Source organism: Trachinotus anak, unplaced genomic scaffold, assembly GCF_046630095.1.
Source record: "Trachinotus anak isolate AG129_WGS33_773 ecotype Australia unplaced genomic scaffold, CSIRO_AGI_Tana_v1 ptg000011l, whole genome shotgun sequence".
Taxonomy (NCBI): domain Eukaryota; kingdom Metazoa; phylum Chordata; class Actinopteri; order Carangiformes; family Carangidae; genus Trachinotus; species Trachinotus anak.
The window spans coordinates 11,068,675-11,087,114 of NW_027273862.1; the positions used below are offsets into that span (position 1 = coordinate 11,068,675).

The following is an 18,440-nucleotide window of genomic DNA, read 5'->3' on the forward strand; positions in this document are numbered from 1 at the left end:
CCTCAAAATGACTTTCATAAGAATACAGCACTTTACTTCAGAGCCAGGAGGTTTGGATTCCCCTCGGCAAGACCTGCCAAGAAGTAGCTTCTGTCTGCAGGGAAGGACAAGTGTGCCCTGGGTGGAATGAAGATGGATAGCTGATAGTTCATTAGCTACTTGGGCTCAGGGAGGGGAAAACCGCAGAGGACTGCAGAATCTTCTTTTCCATATTCCAGTCCCAGACTAAACAATGCTAGCAAAGGCTTGGTTGCTATTTGCCGCTCAGTCTCAGTCAAAGCAAACTTTTAGTCTTTTCTCTGTTGACATTTTGTCGCCTTAAGCCATTATATTTCTGACAAGATACATTGTTTGAAATAAACAAATAACAATGGTAATTCAGTGCAGCAAATACGACCATGGCAAGCCCCAGATTTGGACCCGCAGTGGAAAAGTGGTTGTTGCTTCTCTCCCCACAGCCTGAGTCCAGCCTCGGGCTTGGTTGTTCTCCAGAGATTTGCTGAACACCACTTCAAAGCCAGATCCCCTCTCCTTACATACCGTATACCCTCCCCTGCAATAAACACAAGAACTTAAGGAATTAATTAGACACTGGATCAAATGGGGGTGAGTAAATTCAGTGCACTGAATATACCAGGAATAGTGTAATCACATGTTGAGCGCTGTATCCCTTGTCATGTGGGGTAGCTATCTTTGATATGTATATAGACTGAGGGACAGCACCACAGCCCTGTAAAAATGCGAAGAAAAATTTCCTTGATACAGCAACTGCTCCTGCAAGGCTTGTTCTTTAAAAAGAGTTTCTGCCACGAGGGCAGTTCCCAGATTCATTTTCCCATGGCTCACATCAAAGAAGCAGAGGATCAGATAATCTGTGAAACATCACATAATCGTGTTTATGTTACAGGTGAAAAGGTGGAGTCCTTTTTCACTGCATTTTATTTATGTTTTGGGGTAACTCAGTACGGTCTAATCAATACCCAAGGTGTTACCTCTCCGCCCTGCAACCTCACAGCCTCCCGTGTAACCAAAATTATCTCTTTATATTTATATGTACAGTAACAAATCACAGCCTGTACAGTGCATGCTGATTACCCAGTTACACTGGCATCACACTGCGTCGATAAAGAGAGTTGATTCATGGCTTTTAATATGAAAGGCAGGCTCTCTACATCATGCTAAAAATGGATTGTATGGGAAATCTATGTGAACACATTTGTCCATAAATGAGAGTCTCTCTTATCTGTAAATGCCATCAGCAGATAGGCAGGCTGGCTGTTATTGACTGGAGGACAAGCAACATGTCACAGCTCGTAGATTTGCTCCAAGGGGGGTATGTAAGAAAACAGGATTACCTCATTTTAATGAGATAAGTGTGAAAACTGCATCATTGATCTGAATAGACTTGCTATTTGGACAGGATGTTTCATAGTGGTATTTACTCATGACCAGGTTTTAAGGATATTCATAGCTCTGGAGTGGAAGACAGCTGATGTGGTCTGCCTTAAATTGTTATTTCAGGTTCATTCTCTCATCTCTTTCTCGTTCTCCTTACTGTATTTTTTGCAAAACACTTGGCAAAGCAGTATAATGTATTGAATTTGTTGCACGCTGATTGAACTCAGTGAAATGATGCTAAGAACAAATGCTTTTTTATCAATGTGGCATTTTCTGCTGCACAAAGCCTCAATGACAGATGAGGAAAACCGTCTTTGACAAGGAGCTGAGAGATCATAACTTGGCTGTGAAGCAGGAGTGGCTGTAGGCAATGTTTAGAAGTACACACAGACAGGATCAACATCAGAGAGGACCCTGCCAGGCAGCCAGTAAAAGCTGTTTGCAAAATGCCCCCCCACCACCACCACAAAACTAATTATTCCCTCTCAAAACAACATTTCTCTCTACCTATATCTGCCTATGTACTTCTTTGTCTCTCTTTCACTCTTTTGCTCTCTCATATGCATACACACATACGCACAGACACACACTAGCAGTCCAGTCTCCCACTGTGTGCAGAATGTGTAGTGAAGCCACCCGTACATCAGGCCGGGGAAGCCAGCATTACCAGCCTCCCTACCATCTCACTATCTGCTGATCAAAGAGCCGCTAAACAGCCAGAAACTACAGCGGGTGCAAGAGTGGAGCATGCACAGCAACACAATTAGCAAGCAGCACTTTTTTACATGCTGAATTTCATTACTGATCCCTCTCATTTTCACACACAAACAGAGTCGTGCATGTATGTGCATACCAATTTGGTAAGTACTTATGAACACAAACACACCAAAATACCTCAACTTGGATTCGATATGCCGTACACACACTCTCACATACAGTATATACAAAGTAGGATGAACTGTGGTTTCACCTGAGAGCGACTGTGCAGTGGCGTCAGCCACTGATCTTAAGTTGCTCAATTAAAGTTGGTGAAGAGCCTTAACAGGGCGACGTGAGGGGAGGAGGAGAAAGATCAAAGAAAATACAGAGAAAATGCTGGCAGTACAAAGAGAGAGAGAGAGAGGAAGAACGAGTTAGAGATCACACAGAGAGAGAGGATGTGAGTGAGAGAAAGGAAAGGAAGAGGTTAACAAGGGGAAGACGGTGAAAGAGATGGATGGAGCAGAAAGAACATACAAAAAGAGAAAGAGGAGAGATGAAGTATAAACAAAAAAGTCACCCAGATATTCAGGTTAATGAATTGTCTCCCCACTAAGTGATGTAAGTCACTGCAGAAGTCATTCTAATTGTAAAACCCCCTTAAGCTGACAGAGAAAACAGAGGTCACCACATGTCATTAACAATTTATCAGCAGTAGTATCCTCCGCCTTGGGCTCAGCTCATCCACACCTGAAACTGATTGAAACATGGAGCAAACAAAGAAAAGCTAATTTTTAGGATCAGTGAGCAGGTTTGCCTTGTGTGTGAGAGAGAAAATCAACTGAGGATGCTAAATGGTTTGGGTTCGAGAGAGAGAGAGTTAAGACAATCATGGAAAAGGGATTTCCAATTAAATGTAGCACCTACTTTATTTTACTGGTACTTAGTAAAGTAAAATAAAGCAGTCTTAAGTAAGCTGTGCAACACAGAAGAACACATTCATCTTCTCACTAATGAAAAACTGAATTCATAAGCAACTAGAATGGCACTCAGTAGAGTTCACACCTCCAACAATGCCAACATTTTCTTCCACCAGATCTAGGTTATTATCTGGATCTGCACCAAACTGTACAACATCATAGACCTCAACACCATAAATGTGTCAGATTTTAACATTACAATAATACATACATAATTTATTGAGAAATTCATTTAAATGTCGAGAAAAATTCCCCATCTTGCAATGTTAAGAAAAAATTCCTGGATCCACCCCTCAATTAGATCGACACCAAAATGTAATGGCTTCTTCCCTGGCACATGGTACCATGGCTTGTTTGGTGTAGATTGGTTCAGCACTTTTTGTGTTATCCTGCTGACATGCACACCAACAACCAGACACACAGACAGACACAGGTGAAAACATAACCTCCTTTGCGGAGGTGATAATACACACCCTCCCTCAGTTCAGTACACTGCTACACTGCTACAGCTTTGACTTGGTCTAATAGGACCATTAGCTCATGGTGACAAATGTTAGTCAACATTAGCAAACTTAACATATTGCAGTGTAACTGCCATAACTGAGTTAATTCAGTGGCTTTGAGACTCTTCTTTGCTTGTACTACATGTTAGCATTCAACATTACCCCTAACATGCCACAAGCGACATTATTTATCAAAATTTAAACAGTGTTGCTTTTAGTGAATGAGCAGTAGGCCTCACATCTGTCTGAATGAAACAAGAAAGACAAATTCACAGTGGCAAGAGAAAGGCTGTCAGGCAAGTTATAAATGAAACATTTGTGGGAGAACAGTCATTTGAAACATAATAATTCATACCAAAAGCATTTTTCATAATTTTCTTCACACTAAAGGCAATGGCAGGACATTTCTGGGAGCAGTGCCAGGTGGGGGTGAGCCTCAAATCTGGGCAATGTGTCTGGGAAAAATGGATGTGGATCTCTCTGCTGTAAAAGGATCACAGTGAAATGGCTGTGGCTCACTTCACTGCCACTGCTTATTCAAGTGTGCCCTCCGATGGAGGAAAACAGGTCATGTTGACAAAACAGACTCCTCTACTGGATGTTTAAGTGATATTTGCCTCTCTTCCCCACCTGTATTTGGACTATTTTACTCTGTCTGCAGGTGCCAGAATCGGTGAGCTGAGTGCATTTTCTAGAGCCACTTTACAGTTAAACTCTGAAATTATTAGCACATCTAACCATTAAGTCTAATATAATAGCAAAAAAAAAAAACATACTTGAGCGAACAGTGTTTAAGTCAAGTCAAATATCTTAGATTTAAACCTTGAGCTAGCCTTAGAAAAATTTATATTGAAATCAGCGACCAAATACTTTTTACTCCCTGAAGTCTTGAAGCACTATTTCTGAGAATCCAAAAACAATCAGAACAATCACAGACTTCATTTGTAGCATATGTTCATTAGTGACACATTATAATACAGTTTTTGGAAAGGTCGTTGAATGATTGCGAGGTTCTAATCCAAATGCTAATTCTGTAACTGATTGGAAAAGTCTGTAATGTGATGAAAATGATATGCAGATGAGTTCTCATCAGAGCTGTCTATCCATTAATGAGATGATATTTGAGTGTACTGTGTGAGTGTGTGTGTCCATGTAGGCAAGGCTGCATGCATATGTACAGAATGTGTGTATGTTAGAGTGCACATACGCTGTCATCAGAATATTTAGCATATTAATGTTCAATCAATCTAGCATTGCACTCTTGCAAAGTTTGATTAAGACATGCAATAGTTAGTAATTAATAGACGGAAGCGACTGCACTTATAGTTTACGTGACCAGTTCCTCACCTCTTAGGAAAGTTTAAAAATGACGATGCACAGTCAGAAAAGCTTGTGTGCGAGCATGTGAAATTTTGTATATTAGGAATGAGGTGTTATTCAAATTGAAATTAGGTACTGTATGTACACTTGATTCTAGTGTTTCTTGTGCGAGGGTAATTTTTACAGTAGGAAATGTAATGAATATAAAGTACCAAACTAAATTTCTAAACGTGCACGCAAAGCAGTGGTGGAAAGTACTGGATAAGTGGACTGAAAGTGGAAGAACTGCACTTAAGTAAAATTTGCAGGTTCTTGCACCCAAATATTGTGTGTTTCACCCATCATACATTTATGTGACAAGTACATTTACTAGTTGTTTACAGATTAAGATATTGTATTTAAAAAGATCATGAAGCCTGTAACACTTTAAAAAAAAAAAAAAAGTGTCAACTTGGGGCCCTTTGCCACAGTTCAGACCTTTATGACTGGTTTGCAGCTCCACCAAAAAAAACATTTCCTCTCTAACCTTCTCTGATAGTTTCAGTGAACAGTTTTGGGCCCAGGGTTCAGATTATCCAATATTTCACAAAAAGCAAAGATCAGAGAAAGATCAGAGAAAGGTCTGAAAAATAAAGACAAATGTTTGTGGCCAAATTTAGTTTTCCCCTCTTTCTTCTCCCATTTATCACCTCAAGACCACCTAGGTTTATCTAATGACTAATGAGGTTGAGGACCACTGGATTAAACTACCTAACTCTACATAAAGTACATAAACTAGCTCCACAGAGACCAGCTGTAACAGCAAAATACATCTTAAACATTGTTGCGTCAGTATTAAGAATCTACGTCCTATATGGTAATATATCAGTTGTAGGAGACATTTCACTGCGGAAGCACTTCTTTTTCATTTGGCACTTTGAGTTCATGCACTTCTTAACTTTTACCAAGGATTTTAAATGCTTAAAAATGATGAGTGCTTCTTCCACCACTAATCAAAAGAAACAAAATGACTAGAAAGATTTGTGTGCTTTTTTGCTGTTGGACAGGTGACGATTTGTACACACCAGTCTTATTTAGCAGGCTTATATTCAAGGCACTGGACTATGCTGCTTTATCTGCCCCCCACACCTTCAGCTTTAGGGCAAATGATGCCTCACTGTCAGGCACACTGAGGCATTCAAGAAAATACACACACATATCCAAAAAAAACATCAATTTACATTTCCCTGTGATCTAAGGGAGTTTGGGTGTAGATCATTGAACATGAATAGTCATATTTTACGATTACAAATAAGTGGACCGATTCTGTAATGCCATCAAATCCCTGAACTCCACTGACACTGAATGGAGCACTGTCTTGCATCATCTCAAAAGCACCAACATCACATAAAGACCGGTAAAGCCTGTTATCCAAATGGAAAATGTTGTTTCTTTCATCCTGGGACCCAGTGCCCATTAAAGAGTGATGAAACATACTGCAACTGCTGATCTCTACTCAGTGCAAAATTTCAAAAAATTTAGGAGAAGAAAATATGATAGAGAAAGCCCAGACGTTTGTTTTCATGTTACAGCAATGTGCACGTGTCTCATCTTAGAGCTGGTCAGCACCAGGAGACAGCCCTGTATTTTGTCAACATTTATTCAGTCTTAATGTGGGACCTGTTGAGTTGGTTCTGCAGGACAACAGCTTTCTTTACCAAAAACACCATGCACATTTAAACAGAGCCAAACACAGCAGGCCTCACAACCGACATGCTGCTTCTCATCTAACTGTTCCAGTGGAATTTGGCAGAAGTTAGTGAGCAGCTTCTCTGCAAATGTCCTCTCCTTCAGCGCAGCCAATGCAAATTTACTGGCACCCAGTGGAGAAAATCTTCACTTTTACACCAGGGATCACGCATGGGAAATCCTAGTTTGACTCTAGTTTGAAGCTTTCAGTGCCACTAGAGGGCAACAAAGACCAGTCAACTATCTGAGAGTGAGGAACCAAGAATTCGTGCAGAGGCTGTGATGCCTCATTGTCCCTCTGCAAGTTTCCTTATGTTGATTTCTGTCCACGAAGTCTGACGCTGCTACTTGTGATATTCCTTACTTGTGTGGCTGTAGCTGTGTGCTGAATGATGAGACATAACATTATCAGTTACCTTAAGTACAACCAAGCACATGCACCTAATATATCTCATCATCACGCGTCCACACTTGAGGGTAATTTTATGAGTTATGCCCCATGGGAGATAATATAAACACTATTAGGACTCGAAAGATAAATCAGCAGTCAGGTCAGGAAGACACGATGCAGTTATTTTCTGGAATCTGAAATTGTTTATTTCCCATGTCCACTTCATTCTCAATAAGATTAATGCCTTTCATAAACAGCAGGTCAGCGCTGTTCCAGTACATTCCAGTGTGAAAGACAGGAGTGAGGGTATTATTGATCAAACAATGCACAAACATCATTAAAGAAAACAAACATTCTTCTACATCTTGTTACATGATCTGCTGCGCTTTCATGTCATTTCCATAATGCATTTAAAATGTATACCTTTTCCCTTTGCTCAAGTGCAGATTCATGCATATCTAAATCATCTAGCAGCTCTACATTAAGTGATCTTTGGCACAGGGAAAACTTTATTGCGCACTGAGTACATGAGGAAATGTTTGATGTGACTGCTAAAGTGTTGTTATACGTGCTGGTTATATTCACCATAAAAATCCTACCAAACATCCTTCAGTCGTACCCTATCTATCACTATAGAAAGGTTTTTGTAAGTGATGTGGAGAAAGACATTATCATACTACAGAAGCACATTTTAATAACAGCAGAGGTATTCCTGTGGCACACACTCTAGGACCACGAATCCTCTTTTATTTTTTCAGGCCTGAGCCCAAATGACACATGATTGCATTTTACCCTGGTTCATGAACACAGTACATGCACTTTTAGTTTTGTAACACAGCTATTCAACGGAAGTGAGCTCTGATTTTATTAACCTGATCCAACTCCTGGTGCCAAATTTCCAGCCAACTGTTTCCAGGACAAAGTCTGACATGTTTCACATCAAGCAACACAAGTTGGCCTGGTCATCAGTTCTGTCCAATCTCATTCACTTGTCTCAGGAGGAACTACTTCCATCAGCAGCTGGAGATGCACAGTGATGGGCCCTACAGGGGAATGAAGCACTGATCAAGTGGGTTCACCATGGCCTTAGCACAACATGACAATGTGTTTCATGTATTTATTTTGACTGGTGGCCAAGACAATATAATGGAAATATTTCAATGACATGAATTTTGAAATTCAGCACCTGAATTTCAGTAAAAATGAAAAGTAAACTTACTCATGAGTTTGCGTGCCCAGTTGACCTTCCGGTGGACAAAGGGGTAGTAGAGGAGAAGTCCACTGAAGATGAAGAGAGTGCAGTAGAGGTACTCCAGCTCTGGCTTTTCAATGATGGGGGCCAGGACTAAGTAGCAGGACACCAGCACCATTAGGCCTGCTATGACAATCGGCACCTTTAAGTAATCACAGTTACATAGGATCAAGTGTTTGGTTTTTTACTTCTCCTTCCACCCAGTGATCTAGAATATCAGTAACATTTCCTTAAAGAGGCTATTTGGGAGTTTTCTTGCTGGGACCAGGTGGTGATTGTCACTTGACAAAAGCTTTAACCATCATTGTGTTTACAAGACACGAGGTTATAATACACCCTCTGAGCAGCGCTATGCCTTAGGGGCAGATTGGAGGCTGTAATAAGTTGCTATCAGAAAGTGTGGAGAAGAGCTAGCTGGTTAGCAAGCTAACTTCAGTGGAAGAAAAGATGTGATAGAAACAAGAGTTAACATTGGTGTTGCTTTCCACCACTGGAAACAGCAGTTGGCAAGTAAAGGAATAAAGTTTGATGCTGAACTTGTGCGTGCCTTCTGAACTTGTAAGTAAACAGCTCTTAATGCTAAAGTTGGCTATATAGCAATTGCAAAACTAACAAATAACTCTTTTAAGAAAGTACTCAAGATTGTTGTCTGATAGTTGCAGGGATATATGGAGGTAATTTGTTCTTTGCTAAAACTTAAAGAAATTTTTTTAAAAGTGATATAACACACACACACACGTACACACACATGCACACACACACACACACACACACACACACACACACACAGGTATGTCTAGCTTCAAATCAAATCTTCAACTGCAAACAAATAGTATGAGCTCATACAGATCCAAATTCAGTCTAAAACATATTTTAAAAAATGTGTCTAATTACTACTGTATAGTGTCATTGCATCCATTAGCAAATTTTATTGTGGTTGCTATATGCAATGTTGACTGGGTCACACCTGTCCAGCTGACAATATTGTAATGTGTAGATTCACAGTGTTGTCTGGATACATTCACAGTCCCACTACCAGCCAGTCAGTGATGTTTTCACAGCATTCCAGCAGAAATGAGTTGAAGCAAACGGTGTTAAATACTGCGTGATATTTGTTTATGTGTGCAAAGACACTGATTACAGTTGCAAGGTAACATATTAAATAATTTGAATTAAACGGCCGTTGGGATAAAGCAATATAAAAGAGGAATGGCCTCCAAAAACTGCACCTCAATCAGAAAGCCTCACCTTCACTGGTCTGTGGAGCTCCTTCCTTGTGAAACGCATGACTATGAGAGCCAGTGTTGTCAGACCATAAAACGCCCACTGAGCAAAGCTGAAGTAGTTAATGAGGGTGTTTATGTCTGCTGGGAGAATGTAGAAAATAGCCAGAACACCCTAAAACAATAACAGAAACCAGTGAGAAGCAGAGAAAGAGAAAGGGAGAAAATGTTGTGTTTACACATCGAGGGAACCAACACATTGGGCGTTTTAATTCATCTGAACTCATCTGAGTAGCTTTTAAGAGCAACAAACCTTATTCAACACCATGAATGACTATGCAGACATTTAACATTAAATAGGTCAGCTGGTAAAACCAAAGTGAAAAAATACATATACCTCAGCAAATTATTAAAAAATGCAAGACTCACGTTGAATATGAGTGCAGGCAATGGGGTGTAGCGCTTTAGACTAATATAGGACAAGATTTGCACCATGTGACCCTCTCTGCCAGATACATAAGAAAGTCTGTGCGAAGAGAAAGACAGAAATGTGAGTATTCTCACATTTTTCCTATTTCTACCTCTTTCCTCTTGTCTGTGAAGTTTTTCTACCTCTAACACATTTCAGTATTCTCTCTTTCAACTTCATGCTTTCTTTATTTGTGCTGTCTTTCCCATGCACATAAATACACACACCACATAGTTTTAAGCTCACAAAATTATGATGGTTGCCCCGTTTACCTGCCAGCTGTGAAGCAACTTCCGTTGGCAGAACCAAACGTGGAGAAGACAACAAAGAGAGGAACAATCCAAGACACAGGGTAAAGGACTCTGTCTCCAAAAGTCTAAGGAAGCATAAACAAATACTTAGGAAAAGACAAATAAATGAATACTGAGCTGTTTAATCTATAATAATAATAATAAAAGACAAACATTTAATTTAACTGAAAAGTCATTATGAACTCGTGGCCCTCAGCTTCTCCACAACCTTGGCAGCCTTCTATGGTCCTTACCACAGCCACAGCTGGAGACAACAGCAGTTCATTGGCGGTCATAACAGTGAAGTAAGCAACGTTGACCAACACATAGCACACAGAAACCAATGGGATCCCGATGAGGATGGCCAGTGGCAAGTTCCTGAGAGTAATTGACAAAAAAATCTATTTAAGAGGGAAACTTGTATATTGTCCAAATGTTAACAGGATATATGCTCTGCTTGATATAAATGATCTATTCAACAACTTGCCCTCTTGTATGCACTTTGTTACAGTGTACACTCTATCTATATGCTTGCTTTTGTATACTCACCGTTACATATTTTCAATAAATAAAAAAAACATGTTTTTGACTAAGTTGAATTGTAGAGGAACACCTTAAAAAACTAATACTTAAAAATTGCAGTCTTTCAACAATGAGTCGTCGTTTTCTTACCTGAATGGGTCTCTCAGCTCCTCTGTGATAAAATTCAGTTGGTTCCTGGGAAAACAATGGAGTGAAAAAACAAGGAATTTTATGTGTCTGCTCTGAAGGTAGCATACTGCTAATAAAGGCTAAGCCAAGCTGTGATGAAGCAATAAATATCCACTAACTCTAAAGGCCTTATCACGCTCCTCTGCAGGGCATCATATCAAAATTTGCCTGTACTTGCTCAGCCAAGTCTAGTTTAACTTGCAGCGTTGACCCTATGTAAGGGATCATTGTAGTGCCCCCTCAGCATCTTCAGTGTCAGTGACATGGTATTTCTATGGTATTTCCCCTCTAATTAGCCCTATCAGCAGAAAGAGTTTTAGCCTGACACTTGCACCCCAGGCTGTAATCCCAATGTGAGAAAAAAAAACCTTAAGTCAGGCAATCGTACTCTGCATCACACTCCTGTGCCAGGAGGAAGACGGACAGAGGCAACTAAAAAGTCCCAGCTGGTCACAGCACAAGAGACACAAGCATTGTTGTGGAAACCCCAATGTTACAGTGCAGAAAAAGACATAGGAAAAGAACTCATAACCCAAAATGGTCAGTAAATGTGAAACTCCACCAGTCATTCTCATTAGCGAGAAGGTGGTGACAGGCTTCACCTGCTGGTGCCCTGAAATACACAAATACCTCTCTAAATCAACAAAGACGTCTATTACTGTGCAAGTACAGAGTCAGTAAAGATACAGAAAAGCATCCTTTCAGTATAGCCAAGCATGGGAAGACAGTGTCCCATGGCTATACAAATGGATCTCATACGCACAAGATCCAAGGGAACAACAGAGGAAAAAGCTGCAATTAAATCTGGAGAAAGTCGACTGCACTGCCATGTATCTGGGCTCAAAAAGCACGGTGGAACATGGCCTATTCTGGAGATAACAAAAAAAGTTATCTGAGGGTTGTACGGAAGAGGCAAGAAAATAGCTTGAAGGTAGGCTCATGTGTTGTTGTATTGTTGTGTACCATGGGAAAAGCACAAACAGCTGCCATTGCCACATGACGAAGAGCATAAAACTGGATGCTGAGTAGGGTCACAGTGCTCCTTATAGCAAGTCGGTGCAATAGGAAAAGGGACTTCAGAGCATTACTTTATAGAGGAGTGCAGTATGGTCAATCCTATACAATCTGTTGAAGGGTAAAGTTAAGTAAAGTATAACTGTTACCATCCATCATAAGCCCAAAGCCCATTATAAAATGCGAGTCCGATTGCTCCAACAGACGATGTTGTGCCATCAAATGCGTTTGACAAAGTCTCAGTCTTTCCTGGAGGGGAACACGCAACAGTACATAAATAAATTGTTACAGTTAAACATTGAAGGAAAAACTTTAAAAGCAGAGTTTTACATCAAAGAGACTGATATAAAAGGAACCCACCTTGAGCCATAAGAACAATGCCAGCTATCACTATGACAACGATAATGAAAAGTTTGGCTGCAGTGAAGAAGTTCTGCACATAGTTTGCCAGTCTGACACTCAAACAGTTGATTGTGACGATTAGCACTGAGAAGAAAAAAGAAATTTGATAATAAGCATTACAACATTTGTACATTCACATTTGAAATTAATTTCCTCTATCGAAAAAGAATTGTTATTTTCAACGCCTTTCTTACTGGATTCTTAAAGCTTTTGCATAACGTTGACCTTACTGTTTTTATCGTTACACACAGGAAAAATCTGTACTGACCATCCAGTATATCTTAGACCAGGTTATCTTTCTTTCTTTTAATTTTGAATAATTTTACTTCACATTTGCATTTTGCACAGTGTTTTTTGAGATAAATTTTGAGGTAATTTTGAACAATTTGCCATTGATTTAAGGGGAAAACTGGCTTTAAAGCCTTAAGTGTTGGTTTGATGTTACTTTTCACTATGCCACTAGTATTATATTTACACTATCTGTTAACTAATTCAGAACACGTTTTGATGATTGATGGAAGCTTATTGACGAAAGACTTCAGAGGCCAGTCCAATTTAGATGCCAGATAAACGATCGATAACGTCTACAGTGACTACTGCTGTATGCGCACTTTAATGCTTTTAACCATTAACTAACTAGGATTAAAGTAAAACTTACGTATTGCAGCTGCTGACAGACACTTCGTAACAACAAGAGGAGGAGTACAGCCGGGGTAGAAAGGAGTGGAGGCATATTCTGCAAAGCTTAGTGTGATGATGGCAAAGGCAGAGGGCTTCAACACCATGACAGTGGTCCAGGAGTAAAGGTAAGCCACAATGGAGCCAAAAGCCTCCATCAAATATGAATACTCTCCCCCCGATTTTGTGATCATGGTGCCAAGCTCAGCATAGCACAGGGCTCCTGTGAATGTGTTGACACACATACAAACACATAAAGAGAAACACAGAGAAGAGGAGACATGTAAGAACAAATTAACAGGTGGTTTTCATAATTTCTCCAGGTGGGAGGTTCAAGGAAAGTTTTGGACTTTCTCCTACTAAGAAACAATTGGTTAGAACAAAGTCTCTGCCAAACACCTTCGAAGTCAAAGCCAGTCATTTTTAAATTTTAAATCCTTGTTAATACCTTTATCCCTATGCACAATAATGCAACCCTAATGACAGACAGTGGACTATAAGACTAAAGCTTACAATTGGTGAGAGTTTATGTGTAATATAATGATTAAACACATTTAATAATTAGACACATTTTCTTTTATTTTTGAAGATAATGTCAGGTCCAGTCTTTCCCCAGGGATTTTATCAAGTAAGCATGGTAAGGCGGTCACGGTGACCTAAAAACTAAGGTAAAATTAATCCCATGACATTATTTATTACAAGTTTTATAAGTACGTTTGTGCAAAGACAAACTGATCTAGGTCATCATTTTTAATGACACAGAACTTTTGATTGTGTTGCCAAACTTGTAAACCAGTTAACTTTTATCACCTTGAAAATAAGGACAAAGTCCCATGTATCCAAATTGTGAGAAAGTGAACACACTAAGCCAGAACGTTATGAACAAAGTTCCTAACGTGCAGCTTTGCTATGTGGAAATCTTTGCATTATTCAGTTTTTAAAAAACTGAGCACAACACAGCAGCTTGACTAATATATCTAATATATGTATTGATGATAGATACAAAAACACAGCAACTGAACAGTGCTTCACCTGATGAATTTACGGCAGCCATACAATCACACTGACAAAGCAGTTCTGTTGTTGACAGTTTATTGTGCCAGTTTCTCTGCATGCACATTTAGTGTTGTCATTCTGTCCATCGCAGCCCTTCAGTCAAAGTATTACAAGGATGACTTACAGCGTGTTTACAAAGACAGAGTGCACTGGAAAAACACCAGCTGCTTGGTCTGACAGACACACTGTGCTAGTTTCCAATGTTCTCCTGGGAGGAGGATGCCACACATATGCAAGCAAGCTAGAATTAGTTAGAAACAGTTAGAATCAAGTTTTACTTATAAATACTTTAAAATACTGTGTATGTTTTTGCTTTAGAATCATCCCATAAAAGCAGTATCTTACAGATCAATCTCATCTCTATGTCTGTGTCTTTCATGGTCCTGTATTCATGTTGTTCCACGCTGCTGAGAAACAGCAAGCACTCAAATTGCTGCAGTCCTACCCAACCTAGGGTTTCCTTCAGGAGAGGTGTTTTTTTAATGTTTTGTCCACCATCATTTACATACAGACATGAAAAAGAATATTTGGCTCCTAACACATTAGCACCACTCTGATGCTGAATGATCTGGTGTATTAGTTTGGATGGCGTTCTTACCCAGTGTGGCTAACACACCACAGGCAGCCCAGACGAGGAGGCAGGGTCCCACAGCTCCGGTGTACAGCAGAACAGCCTTAGGAGAGATGAAGATGCCAGAGCCAATCATAGTCCCCACAATCAGACAGATGCCGCTCAGCAGACCAACCTGACCAAAATTACATAGAGCAAAAGGTAAATGTGTTATTTAAATGCTCATATTTGAACTTTCTTGAATACTATCTTCAGTGCAATTCAACCAGAAACTGTTTGGAGGAAACTTTTATTTTTACGTGTTCTATGCTGTCAATTTTTAAAACACCCTGGGATTCACGTTGTGATAAAGTAGCCTATCACAGTCATCTACTTCTACTTTGTTTGTTCGAGGACAAACCGAAGGTAAATGGTAAGCAACATCAAACTTCCACTCACAAAAGTTCACCAAACTTAACTCGTCATGTGGACAGAAACACAATTTGGGATGGGAGGTTCATGTTGTCTGCTTCTCGATTGTAAGGAGACTATGTAAATAAAATGGGCCAATAGTATCTCAGGGTTACATTTGTTGTAGGTTTGTGTTCAGGAATGTTGCTGTTTGTTTGTTTGTTCTTCATTGAAGTTGTGTGTAAGCTACTGTATTTTTGATGCATGATCCACCTTGCTTTTATCCAGTCATGCCAACGCCTCAGATTAGGTGACATCAACTAATATAAAAATGTTATAGCAGCTGTAATCAATAATGAAATGTTATTTTACAGCCACAATGTCACTGTGTTTATTTACTGTTTTAGCCATGGCAAGAATGAGAGTGATTTCCACTGTCCCAAAAAAAAAAAAAGGTTCAATGAGTTAATAAAAGTTAATATCAAGCTGAGAAACATTAACTGGTCTACTTTCTAAATATGTTCCTTATTTATTACTGATTAGCTAATGTTAGCACACTGACAAGCTGAATTAAGATAGTCAACATGGTAAGCATTAAACCCGCTTGTTAACATGGTCATTGTTAGCATGTTAGTATGGTGATGTTTGCATTTAGCTCAAAGTATCACTGTTCATAAATATGGCCTCGCAGAGACAATAGCTTGAGTGTAGACTTTTTTTTTTAATTTGAGCACACTAAAACCTAATGACCACCGTCATGGGATTCTTGGTTATTTAACTGGTCGGATACTTCTCATCTAAATTCATCCATCACACAGACGCACGTCTTTGATTTAAATCAATGATGATAGGCTCCTTTTTTCCATCTCAACTAACCTGTCATCGAAAATCCTTCTTTAGTAGAGTGAGGGGGAAAGCGGGAAATGCTCATTATCAGTTGTTCAGAAACATTGGCATAATAATCCTATTTTATCCAGTGAAACCTTCACAGTCCCCCCAAATTGACCTTAGGGAGCTTAGAGGCCTGGACAACGCCACTGAGTGGATCACTGTGGAGTTAATATGTAGAGATGGTTGTAGTGGTACTGCCTGGTACTCAGTCCCAGCCCCCGTTGCTGTAAAAAGGTACGGATGGTGGGATCCTAGTGTGTGAACATCTAGAGAGGCGCATTCTCAGGAACACCCACACAGGACAGGCAAACAGATACACACACACACACTCACATCTTTTTGAAGCACAGTGGCTTTCACGGGCGACTTGTCTTTGGTATCAGAGTCCACACTGTGACCAGTGCAGCCATTCTGCGACTCCTTCCTCCTCCTAATGCTTTCTTCATCCATTTCTGTTTGCTAGTGGCCAAAACAAAACAAATGCAGACACACATTTTACATGACATACATTAACTTTTACAAGACAAATGGTTTATTTGCATAGTTAAGATATCTAATCTAATCTCTGTTGTCTTTATCAAAGGTCATCACCCAGTGCACGAGGTAACTATGATAAGGTTTACATGCAACCACCCAGCCCTGCTACCAGCAGCTCAACAATGGGGCTCACACAAGCAAAACAACTCACTGAAAATCCATCCCAAAACAAATGTATTGACGTTGTTAATCCTCTGATCTTACTGATTTTTATTCCTCTCAGGCACTGATCCAGATCCAGATCTTGCTTAGATTTTGACTTTGTACAGTGTTTCTTTAGGTTTCTAGGTGTCATCATCTAGAAAGTGGTACCAAGTGGTATCTTATAACACTAAGTGTCAGTGTCACAGCTCAGGAAGAGACTGACAGGTTTAGCCTTTTAGAGAGACTTTGTAACTGAAAAGCAGCTAAACTTCTTTATTCTGGTTTAGAGTGGATTTTCACGTACACCTCATAAGACGGCCACCATAAATTCCAAGAAGTCATACATCTTGTATGAACCATTGTTTGTGTGGGGATTTTAAGTCAAATGACACTGCAGTGCATTTTAATCAGTACATGTACCAAAGGCATTTTTTTTGTATCTCCTTGGATAGATAGACAGACAGACAGACAGATAGATAGATAGATAGATAGATAGATAGATAGATATGCTGGTGCCCACACTCACTCCCCATGATAATGTTTAACTTCAAATTGTTGTTTTAATATAAATGTTTAACATAACATTCTGTCTTGTTCTGTCTTGAATGTAGTGAAAAGCTGAATTGACTGTGACAATTACTTTCTAAAATGTGCTACTTGATAAACTAAAGTATATAAATATTGTAACATGAATAAATATTAAATATTGTTATATTACATAAAATACATTTTATAACAAAATTTTCACTTACATACGAATGGGACTAAAACCACCTCAGTGATGCTCCATGGACCTTGAATGCTTTTTTTTTTTTTTTAAACCCAGGTGTACGGTGAAATGAACTCTCAAATGAAGGAAAGCAGGAATGTCTGATGCAAATGAAAACCTGAGGTTCCCTGAGAGTGAACACACTCCTCTGGTGGGAGGTTCCCATATCCGATTGGACCTCCTGGATAGCCCTGGATGAAAAGGGAGGTGGGCAAAGACAGTAAGGGAGAGTAAGGCAAATGTAGCTTAGTTTTTGAGTTAATGAAATGCACTGCTCAGAGTGGAGGTGTCCGGTTTTCCCACTAGTAAAAGAAGAGGGAATCTGGGACTGTTTTGACCGACAGTACACTCATATGTTCTTACTTTATAGGTAATATGCAGGTGTAATGGCAGGTTACACTGAGAAAACCATGTTATACAGTAATCCCACCACATTTTCTGTCAATAATTGTGTTGGAGACAATGTGGTTCATCTGCTGTTCAGCAATCCCATGAAGATGTAACTGGGGCTCATAAAGTTGAATATGACTGACATTTCATCGTTTTTGGGTTTTTTTTGTGTGTGGTTTTTTTTTGTGTGTTTTTTTTTACACTGTTTCAAAAGTCAGAAAACTCTTCCTCCTCTCTGAGCTTACATAGCCTGACTTCCTTCACAAAGCCTCTTTGATACGGACACATGACACCTCTGCATGTGTGTGCGCATGTACATTTGTGTGTGATTATGTTTGTGTGTAACATTCCCTTCCTACTCTGTCCCTCCCTCTCCTCTGTTTACCTTCACCAGTCTCTCCCTGTTAGAGAAGCTGCATTTCATGCTGTAATGGTCTTCTTTTTCTGTTTATTTCCTGAGCCAAAATATTTATCAGTGTATTAAAAGACTTTATTATACTCATGTCTCCGATTCAGTGTCAATTGTCTTGAACAACAAAGTGTGTTAATCCAGGTGTTGACCCTGCTTATACAAGTGTATTAACTCCATCTTAAGATGCAGACTATTGTAACCCTTGAAATGAGAGGAGTCGAG

At 39.6% G+C, this 18,440-nt stretch overlaps 1 protein-coding gene across 1 annotated transcript; it reads right to left on the reverse strand.

Annotated features, from left to right (window-relative positions):
- Nucleotides 1-7,199: 7,199 nt before the first annotated feature.
- slc7a9 (solute carrier family 7 member 9) lies at nt 7,200-17,522 on the reverse strand. The gene is made up of 13 exons (XM_071490022.1): nt 17,400-17,522; nt 16,300-16,425; nt 14,713-14,860; nt 13,039-13,281; nt 12,339-12,464; nt 12,128-12,227; nt 10,926-10,970; nt 10,508-10,631; nt 10,236-10,339; nt 9,924-10,020; nt 9,520-9,669; nt 8,239-8,413; nt 7,200-8,062 (listed from the first exon to the last, which is right to left on the reverse strand). The coding sequence occupies exons 2-13, from the start codon at nt 16,414-16,416 to the stop codon at nt 8,001-8,003; spliced, it is 1,491 nt and encodes a 496-aa protein (XP_071346123.1). The 5' UTR covers nt 16,417-16,425; nt 17,400-17,522; the 3' UTR covers nt 7,200-8,000.
- Between the last annotated feature and the right edge of the window lie 918 nt (nt 17,523-18,440).

Excerpts from the sequence above, each read along its gene's own strand:
- slc7a9 (XM_071490022.1), bottom strand. The coding sequence starts at position 16,416 with ATGGATGAAGAAAGCATTAGGAGGAGGAAGGAGTCGCAGAATGGCTGC. Across the intron at positions 12,228-12,338 it reads CATTGTTCTTATGGCTCAAG|GAAAGACTGAGACTTTGTCA; the intron begins GTGGGTTCCTTT and ends GTTCCCCTCCAG. Across the intron at positions 8,414-9,519 it reads AGCTCCACAGACCAGTGAAG|GTGCCGATTGTCATAGCAGG; the intron begins GTGAGGCTTTCT and ends GATTACTTAAAG.